This window comes from Larimichthys crocea, chromosome XIII (assembly GCF_000972845.2).
Source record: "Larimichthys crocea isolate SSNF chromosome XIII, L_crocea_2.0, whole genome shotgun sequence".
NCBI lineage: Eukaryota > Metazoa > Chordata > Actinopteri > Sciaenidae > Larimichthys > Larimichthys crocea.
In genome coordinates, this window is record NC_040023.1 from 38,337,399 (window position 1) to 38,348,347 (window position 10,949).

Here is a 10,949-nt window from a genome sequence, read left to right on the forward strand (position 1 = left end):
TAACAATCCCATTTTACCAATTCCCAAAGCAAATCGCCCTGATGAATGGCGGTTCGTGCAGGACCTGCAAGCGATTAATGATATAGTGGTACCTGCAGCTCCAATTGTGCCTGACACCAATTCGATTTTAGCTTCTTTACCACCTAACTCCACGCACTACACAGTCGTTGATCTGAGTTCTGCATTTTTTCTCGATACCGTTGCATCCAGATAGCCAGTATCTGTTTGCATTCACATTCAAAGGTAAGCAATACACTTGGCGACGGTTGCCGCAGGATTTTGTCGAGAGTCCCACGGTGTATGCAGCAGCGGTAAAAAGAGATCTAGATGGGCTCCACCTGCCAGGTGGCTCCACTCTCTTGCAGTACGCTGATGACCTCCTAATAGCTTCTCCATCAAAAGAAGCTTGCCACGCAGACTCTATCTTGCTGCTACAGAGACTGGCCGAGTGTGGTCACAGAGCGTCGCTGGCAAAGTTGCAATTCTGTCGACCAGAGGTGACATATTTGGGTCATGTTCTGAAGGATGGACAACGCCTTTTGTCACCGGAGAGGGTGAAACTGCTAGTTAACATGGCTCCCCCCACAACCAAGAAACAGATGCTCTCTTTTCTGGGGATGGCTAATTACTGCAGACACTGGATTTTTGGATATGCAACTATGGACTCTGTTTTGTGAGCCGCCACACTGCAATCATCTCCACCCGTGGTACAGTGGACTGAGGAAATGCACAAAGCCTTTCAAGATCTGAAAAATGCTCTCACAATGGCTCCAGCGTTGGGTTTGCCTGACTATCATCAGCCGTTCCATCTACATGTGCATGAGAGAGATGGCTTCGCCACTGGCATTCTGGTACAGAAACATGGTTCTCATTATCGTCCTGTTGCGTACTACTCCTCTCGACTGACCCCTGTAGTTCTCGGTATGCCAGGTTGTCTAAGAGCAGTGGCCGCTGTTGCCATTTTGATCGACAAATCTTCTCCCATTGTACTGGCTCATGACTGTCGTGCATGTTCCACATGCAGTATTACACATTTTGAACACATCTGCAACACAACACATGACAGCAGCACGCCGCTCAGGTTACGAGGCAATAATTCTTTCAAGTCCCCACATAACTTTAAAGCGCTCACCTCCAATAAATCCAGCTACTCTGCTACCATTGATTGATACAGATGATGAGCATGACTGTATCGCCCTTATTGAAATGTGCACATCTCCGAGACCAGATCTGCTGCAAACACCGATACCAAATTCTGATATGGTTCTTTATACTGATGGTTCGGCTAGCAGACCATCTGACAACGTACATTTGGCTGGTTATGCAGTAGTAAATGATTCTGAAGTCATTGAAGCAGGATCTTTGCCTCATGGAACTTCAGCCCAAGCAGCTGAGCTGTATGCTCTTAGTAGAGCCTGCATACTTGCTTCTGGTAAAGTTGCCACTATCTACACTGACTCGCGATACGCATTCGGCGCTGCGCATGACTTTGGACAATTATGGAAAATGAGAGGTTTTGTCTCATCCTCTGGTAAGCCATTACAGCATCACGCGTTGGTAAATGATCTATTAGAGGCTATTTTGCGCCCGTCACAGCTCGCGATTGTAAAATGTGCAGCCCACACTAAAGGAAATGATCCTGTTTCACGAGGAAATGCAATGGCTGATACTGCAGCCAAACAAGCCGCACTTTCCTCCTCCTCCATGGTCCATCAATATACCTCCACACAACCCGTCAATCCAATTCCAGTACCTTCCTCTAATGATGTCGTGAAAATGCAGAATCACGCTGATGACAGGGAGAGAAGTCTTTGGTTGCGTAAAGGTTGTGCAGTTGATTCGGAGTCTGGCTTGTGGTTCCACCCGGATGGGCGACTAGTTTGCCCAAGAGCTCTCCAACATGTCTTGGCACGTGTGGCACATGGACCAACACATGTTGGAAGAGGGGTGATAAATGATGTTATTCGTTCACAATGGTTTGCACCAGGCATTACACAAGTCTCGCAAACACTTGTAGACAGTTGTATGACGTGTCAACAGACCAGAAAGAAGAATAGCACAGTGAAGCCTGACCATCTGGAACCTCTGTCAGGTTATTTTTGCAAATAGACTGTATTAAAATTGTTAAGGCAATAAATATTTGTTAGTCATAACTGAGCGATTCTCAAAGTGAGTTGAGGGTTTCACAACAAGAAAAGAAGACACAAAAACAGTTCTTAAGTGTCTGCTAAAAGAGGTGATCCCCAGGTCTGGGGTGCCACAGAATATAGATAGTGACAAAATGTAGTTTTTGTATAAAAAAATCATGCAGGATCTGTCAGGAATTTTAGGGTTCAAGTTGCAGTTGCATGTTCCGTATCACCCACAAAGTTCTGGTCAAGTTAAAAGAATGAACACAACTATCAAAGAACGGTTGACCAAAACAGTACTAACAAAAGGTCTGAAATGGCCTGATGCACTGCCTATTGTGCTGTACTCCAGCTAAAGTGCACTAAGTGCAACAACAGGACTGAGTCCTCATGAGATGTTAATGGGGAGACTAATGTCCACAGGCACAAGGTAACCTCTGACACCAAACAAAACTTCTCTGCTTTGGACGGATGAGTTTATGGCTGAATATGTAAAAAGATTAACTGATGTTTTGAATTTTATCATTACAGGTGTCTGAATGGCTCACGAAACCACCAGAGGAACCAATTCATCCTTTTAATGACGGAAATGTTGTATTAATCAAATATCTAAAGAAAAATGTTTTTGTCTCCCAGGTGGAACCAGGTGTTGGTGACAATGAGGACTTGTATTTCCTGCGCTTTAACCAAACTGCCTATTAACCAAACTAACCAAACTATTAACCCTGTTATGTTTGAGTGTCCAATTGACAGATGTGATGACTGTTATATTGTTCACCCCCTGACTTTCTCTCAAGGTAAATGGTCGTGGACAACGCATGACAAAGCTCTGATTAAGACAGTGCTGAGTGTACCCAGGTAATGAAGGTAACATTCACAGCTGCTATACCTTTGACTGAACCTCTGGAGCTGTGGTGTTTCACTAAACAGCCATTGAAAAGTTATCCTGATTATAAACTGTGGGCTGTTAATTACCGAGATGTTCCAGGGGAGGTGCAGAGCGGTAAGATCTGTACTATGGTGAAACGGATAAGGGGGACAGTTTTCTATATACTGGTCAATTTTCTTCCATAAATACACTTGATGTAGCCAAACCTAAATCAACAAGGCGTGATAGAGGTACAGGTGACCTCCAAAAAAACAAATTCGGCCTTCAGTCTAATGAATGATTATGTTTGCGATCGTAATCTCAGTAACTGTTGGCTATGTCAAAATATGCCTTCGTCCATACACTCACCGATGTCTCATCCAATTCCATTCACTAGAGCGGATTATAAAGTGTTCAACTGGAATGATTTGGCCACGAGATTTGAAGATGAAGCAGATGAGTGCTATACTCCTGCCTACCCTGTAGTCTCCACATGATACTGAAATTGCCTTATACATTGCTAAAACAGTCAATGAACAGTACCTACTGAGCAGTTTCAGTTATACTACAACTTTTCGCATTAATCATACACAAAATTATGTAAAATTAGATTTTGAATATAGAGTTCAAATAGTTCTGGCCCAAACAAACTGTTCAAAACCTCTTGGAAACCAGGTGTGTGTGTACGCCCAGAGGCTGCCAATCCAGTGGGTAAGCGGTATTATGATTTTGAAGGTTTTGAGGAAAGGATTCGAGGCTTTGGCCTGGATGATCTTTCTCTTGGGGAAGTTGGTGGAGAGGAGACCTATGGTGTGTAAATGTATGGTGTCTGTGGAGCAACAGGGGGTTAAGTGGATGGATAAAAATAAATAAAAGAAGAAGAAATATTTTCTATCTTCGGGGATAAAATCAGTTTTCTGTGTGTTCCATTTTAGGTTAACTTTATGTGATAATTCTGGCTTTATTGGTTGTTTGGTATTCTAAGAGATGTGATTTTTAATCATTTGCCATTTTATGAATCAGTTTTAAAATCAATTTTCAATGATGGTTTTCACAGTAATGTAATACATGTTTAAAAGTTCAAAGTTACAACTATGTTATGATGATATGCAACTGATGGATAACGACTGTTCATGGAAATCTTCTACGAAGATGGATTCCATGCCACCATGCATCGTATGTGCTAGTAACCTCTCCATGGTGGTGACCCTCAACTGTACATAATGTACATGGGTTGAAGATTTTGCAATATCTTGATTTCAACGATGATTGTTGTGAGTGATTTAAAAAGAGAGAAGAAATTTGCTCTAAAAATGTTAAAAATTTGTTTTATAGAACCCCTTCTAATTGCTAGGGTTTTATCTACTAGGTGAAATAATAAATCTGATCTTTCTCCTCTCCCAGTGGCATATTTGCACATGATCTGTGACCTCCCTGATGACCTTTAACACCTTTGTGTTGTAGGGGATCTTCACTAGCTTAAAGGCCCTTGTTGACCTGAAAGTGGAACTCACACATCATGGGAATGGGATGATGGGGTACATAAGAGGGGTTCTTAAAGTTTCTCACTGATTGTGTGAATTAATCTAAACCGATTGCTTTGTTTGAAAGATGATTTTTATGGATGTCCTTTTGAATAATTCTGTGTGATTACGAATGTTTTAGAATGTTTGTGTCAATCCCATTCTGACTGTACTCCCTGGTGGTCTCTAAATTTGGTAATTATTATTATTCGGTAGTTAGTATTGATCTTATGATCTCTAAATTTGGTAATTATTATTATTCGGTAGTTAGTATTGATCTTATGATCAATAAGAGGGGATTGTTATGGAATTTTCTATCCTTAGTAGTTGAGGCCACGTGTGAGCCTTGTGGTCCTCGGCAGTATTAATTGTTTGTCTTTGACTAGGTGCCACCATATCTCAACACTGTGGTGGCCAGGGTCGAAGAGGCCTGTTGCTGCCTTCCTAGTCATAATAGATAGCTTGTTGTTGCCGTTCCAATCTGCGTAAGCGGACATCTGTGTCCCCAGACTAGAATATGTTGACAATAACACCTCCAAGAGTAAAGACATTCTCTTTGACTAATTCTGGGGCGTATAGTATTTGGGGTGTGATCTTTGGGTTTAAAGTATATCCACCATCATGAGTTCGTCAGAATGCGAGACCGACTCAAGCACTTCAGGTGTATTTTGAGGGTGTCTCTAGTTCTCCTTGATCAAGCGTCAATAAATAATAGAGCATAAGACATCAGAGGCTCCTGAACACTTTCTTCCCTCCTGACCTCACCATTGACCTTTGACTTCAGCAATTTCTCCACAACAGAAACTTATGTACAATATGCAGGTGATCCTAAAACTGTTTTCCCTTTATATGCATTGACAATAGAAGGGACTGAAGTGATGTTTTTGGTAGATTCAGGAGCTACAAATTCTGTGATTATGGCTTCCACATTTTCACACACACCAAAAATAACTGGTAAGCATGTGTATTCTGTCGGAGCATCTGGCCAATCGATTAAATAAAGAGTGACCGCTCCTCTGCGTTGTACTACACCAGAGGGGGAGCAAATAAAGCATGCATTCTTATTCTCACATCTCTGCCCTGTTAATCTGCTCGGCAGAGATCTCATGTGTAAATTGGGGATATGTTTGATATCGACTCCGGACGGGTTAAAGGTGAGTTCTCTCACCTCCCTAATGGGACCCGATGAATCATTGATAGCTGTTATGCATGATCCCAGACAATTGTTGTATGCATATCAGTGGAAGTTAGAGGCTTCTGCATCCACTGATCAGCTGATACAAAAAATAAGAACGCTTGTGTCTCCTACAGATACAGATTTTCCAACAATCAATGAATTACATTGTACATCTCATGTGAATCTTGGCCCGGACTCTGACTATGAACACACATGGCTCCAAGTGACACAAGAACGACTGACCACGGTCTCCCTTTTCTGGGATGACCACCGCACAGCGCTTTCTGTTTGTTTGACTGAGAATCAGAAAAGACTTTTTGATGCAAACAATTCTTTTCCTCACGTGTCTTTTTCCAAACACGTGAAGGATAGGTGGGAAGATTTGGGGTTGTTTGTAGAAAGATGTGTACATATTCAAGACTGGCAAAGCACAAGTGACCCATTGGTCACTTACTCTCCCCAGCTGCAGGTATATAAACAGTCATTACAGTCTTCTTTCCACGGCACACGCACTGTGCAGTTGCTGCCATTGAATGACTGTGTGCACAACATGTCGGCTGAGGTTGTTTTACAGATTTTATTTTATTTTTTTCTACAACATTGGTTTTCTTATCTGCGTGTGCACATGCGCATTCTCAGAACTTTAATTCTAAAACTCCATCTATTGCAATGTCATGCCGTGTGTGTGTGTGTGTGTGTGTGTGTGTGTGTGTGAACCCCTTTCTCGGTTCAAAGTCGTAAAACTTGGGGGCTAGCTTGCGTCTCTCTCTGTAACACTAGATCTTTTGCTGGTTGATTTGTTTTCACAACTGCTATTGTAGCTGTAGCATAGCTCACAACTGTTTTCCCGCCATTTCCCTTCTAGAAAATTCTTAAAATTGGTGGCCTTATCGTGTGCGCATGCCCATTCTCCATGCCCATTGTGTGTGTGAGGGTGTGCTATTGGCTGTCAGCACAGCCAATAGCAGTACAGGGGGGCGGGGCTGGGGGTTCGTGCATGCCTACTACCCCTTCAGCACAGCCAATAGCAATGCCGGGTGGGCGGGGACCCCCCCTTTGTGGGTCAAAGGTCAAAGTCGTAAAACTGTCAAAGCGGGGTCAACCAGAGTTTGACGAAAGGTGGTAAGTATATCTCTCTGACATGACTAACTTTGAAACACTGAGCGAGATGAATTAATCTCTATCTCTATGTTGGGGGTGCAGGGGTATGCTCAAGGTGGCCTCAACGTGTCATCGAGCCACCCTTTAAGGAACGCCCACAAAATCCTGGGGCCTCATGTACGAATACTTGCGTGGATTTCCTACTAAAACTTGCCGTACGCCAGAACCCGGAAACTGTCGTACGCACAAAAATATTCAGATGTATCAAAGTGTGCGTTCGCATGGATCCAAGCATGTTTCTTTTGTACATGCCAATCAACGTGGAATTGAGCGCACGTGCAACTCCTCCCTGTCCACGCCCCCATTTACATATGCAAATCTATTTAAATAGGCCCTGGACCTGAGATTCACCTCTTTGTCCGATCAGATAACGCGATGAACAAAGGAAAGAAAATGAATTTCACAGAGTCTGAGCTAAAGATTCTAGTGAATGAAGTGGAGATTCTGTTTGGTTCCCTGTCAACAGGGATAAATATGACCAAAAAAAGACGTGAGTGGGAGCGTGTGTGTGAGGCTGTAAATGCCGTGGGATCCGAGCAGCGCACACACAGGTGTGGACAGGTGTGGCGCTGCGGCTGACATTTTACGCCCGCTTTTACTGACAAGAATACTGAACACAGGGAGACAATCAGGGGCTTGTTAGAAAGCTCTGCAGCTCTAATTTCACCAGCAGAAAATAAAGAAAACCAAAAACATGATATTTGAATGCGCACATGCCCAAATATGCACTGGCACACTGGCACGGCTTCTGGGTAAGTAAAGAGTTTATTCGTTTAATTGTTTCGTATGTAATCCAGCGTTACATACGGGACAATTAAACGAATAGAAGCCACCCATCGCGCACCGTGCCAGCCTCCAGCCTGTTCGCAACCATGCTGTTAGTCATAATGAATGAGTCGTGCGTTGAACCAGGCCACCTTGCCACGATGTTAGTTAGCTGCATTCGCGCATCACATATGATTTGAACATTGATGGAATGAAAATGTTTCCTACTTAGATAAACAGCTCCCGCTGGAATTCCCCTGTTGCCAGGAACCCCAGCGTAGTCAGCACAACCCCGAGCTACTCGCCGGCCCCCGTTGCGCTCTCGGGCCGGCCGCAGCTCTGCGCACAACTCCAGTAACACTGGCCTTGGTAACCGAAATCGGCTTATGACCCAATTATCATGGTTTGCAAGTAAATCCTTGCGTTCCTTAAATCGCTCACGTTTGCAAGGTCCTCTAACAACGCTAACGCTGCCATTGTTAATACCATTTTCTTCATCACATTACGCATGCTTTTATATCCACCTATATAATTGCAAACACGTGGGTGTGTTAATTGTTCATAAGTGTGTCTCTGATGTGCACATCACTCTGATGACTACTTGTTTTCACATTATTAAGAGTTTCCCAGCGTCACCTCTAAGTGTCGCCAAAGGAACAATAGCTGTAGAAACGTGCGTACGACAGCTATGAAATTGTCGTGGGGCACGCACATTTCTACGATTGTTTCACGTTTGATACATTTGAACGTGAGCGTGGGAAAGGACGTACGCCACTTTTTTGTGTGTACGCAAGCTTTGTACATGAGGCCCCTGGACTGAAAACTGGAGAAAACTGTTTGAACCTCTAAGGTGCCTTTAAAAACACAGGCTGTCTTAAGGTGTTCCTCTATCACGCTGTCTAGGGAAGCGACAAGAAACCCCTAAAAACATCAGGGTTCCAGTATTGAAAGGCCCAGCAGAGTTTAATGAAAACATAGGTTTGTCTGTCTAGGCTGGGATGGGCTGAGGTCCTGGAACACATTTCAAGACTTTGATTATGGAAATTCTCCAAATTACTACAATAAAAAAGTTTGATTTGGACGCTGTATGTGGTCAGACCTTATTAACAAGTAATTAGACAGTTGCGTGACTAGACAGGGTGGTTGCGTGGCTATTTTGCTGCACCTTCCTAATCTCTGTATGCTACTCTTGTATTGCAATGTGGCTCCCAGCAACTGTGTGTGTTTCTAACAATAGTGGTGTTTGTTGTGGTTAATTCACTGCTTCTTCTCACGTACTTGTTTGATTCCTATTTATTTTCTTTGCCGTTGTCTGGTTCCTGCAGTCCAGGAATTTTCTGAGTCAGTTCAGGCAACTTACCTTCCTGCGGTTTCAATATCGGTAAATATGTAATTTTAAATTTGTTTTTATTATTTTAAATAATAAAACTCTAAATTCCTGTCTGAACTGTATCATCAAGAAACTTGAACCTGTTGTAGCCTCTCCCTCTGTTGCAGGTGGAGGTAGTGATTGATCTAATGTTTGTAGTCGCTGTTTACTTCCTGTTGTGTTTGAAGATAAATCTTCATCTTGTTGGATTATTGATGAGCTGCAGTCAATTAAAATGAGGAACAGCTGATGGATTGTTTCACAACCGCAAGGTGCAAGTTATGGGCACTCATTCGAATCCCACCACATGGGGAAAGTAGCAGGGATGGGAGCAGAAAGTAGGGAGAAGGCGTAGTGGTGAGGAAAAGGCACAGGGAGATATATGAATATTTTCAAATCCAGATGAAATGTATCAAAATATACTTTGACTGGTGACAAAACTGAAAATTATCACATATTTTACAAGTTACACGACAATTTACACTCACCTGCCACTATAAACAAAGGAAATGTTCAGTTTTAATTGACACAGAGAAATACTGTAAATATATCCACGTCAGGTATCACACAACATGTATTGGAGAAAAGAACGCTTGTTCCCTGCCGAGATGTGACACAACGCTTACACCAACTGGTCTTCCAGGAGGTCACCCATCCAGTAACTAACCAGGCCTTAGCCGTGCTTCAGCTTCCCATAACAGACGAGATCCAGGCGCATTCTAGGTGGTAGGGCTAAGCCTCAGCGAAGTGAGAAAACGCGTATTATCACGTCAGTACTCACCACCATGGCTTGAAGAAGAAAAGCTTTGTTCCCGCCGCCCGAGATGTGATGAAAAAGCTTACTCACTGTTTAGTCCAGGCGCGTCACCATCCAAATACTAAACCAGGTGATGACCCTGCTTAGCTTCCAGAGCTCAGACCAGATCGGGCACATTAAGGGTGTATGGGTACGCCTCAGGGAAGTGGAAAGAAATCCTGTATATATTGCACGTCATCTCACCACCACATGGCTATTGAAGATGAAAACGCTTTGTTCCCGTGCACGAGATGTGCAAAAAGCTTACAGCACCTGGTATCAGGCGGTCACCGTCTCCACAGTACAACCAGGCGTGACCTGTTAGCTTCCGAGATCAGACAAGATCGGGCGTCATTAGGGTGTGTATGGTCGTAAGCTCCAGGGAAACTGGGAAATACTGTATAATAACGTCAGTCATTCACCACATGGCTATTGAAGAAGAAAAGCTTGTTCCCTGCGAGGATGTGAAACGCTTACAGCACCTGGTATTTCCCCAGGAGGTCACCCATCCAAGTACTAACCAAGGCACTGAACCCGGTAGCCAGCATTCCGCAGTACTCACTATACATGCCCGGTCAGTCGTTTACGAGCGTCTTTTGGACTTTCTCTGTAGCGACATCACGGCTTCCCACCGCTGCCGTGGACTCTTTCACAGGCCTCATGATGCTACCAGACTGGAGTTAACGGCGTGTAGGGCAAAAAAGTGTCAAGGGCAATAAAACGTCTTCTTAGATATTTAAGTGTCTGGCAGTGACAAGCTGCTCGTTTCTATATTCTGAGCGCTGCTGGTCCACTGAGGCAGGTCCTCTGCATTGCCAAAGAGGAGTGAAAGGCTTACGACACCTGACCTTCAACACCATCAAAACTGCCCTCAACTCTTGGAGGCACTTGCGTGTCATCCTGACACTGTTGGAAATTTAATTATTCAACACAGACTCCAAATATTTTACCCAGATACCACATACACCCTCCCTGGGTTCTAATAGGTTGGATGTGATGAAACTGTATCTTTAGATTAATGGTTCTCCAGGGATTGAAAACAGACACATGCAGTTTTTTAAATGACTCTAGGCTTTTGGGCAGTCTTTTAACATTCTATGCGCTGTTGGATTAATCAAGCTGTTTAGAGGGGTTGTGGACGTTGGGGGGCGAACAGTGAAG

At 43.6% G+C, this 10,949-nt stretch overlaps 1 protein-coding gene across 1 annotated transcript; it reads left to right on the forward strand.

Annotated features, from left to right (window-relative positions):
* The first annotated feature begins 424 nt into the window (after positions 1-424).
* On the forward strand, positions 425-4,750 carry LOC113747238 (uncharacterized). The gene is made up of 2 exons (XM_027286149.1): positions 425-1,318; positions 1,433-4,750. The coding sequence occupies exons 1-2, from the start codon at positions 997-999 to the stop codon at positions 2,107-2,109; spliced, it is 999 nt and encodes a 332-aa protein (XP_027141950.1). The 5' UTR covers positions 425-996; the 3' UTR covers positions 2,110-4,750.
* The last annotated feature ends 6,199 nt before the right edge of the window (positions 4,751-10,949 follow it).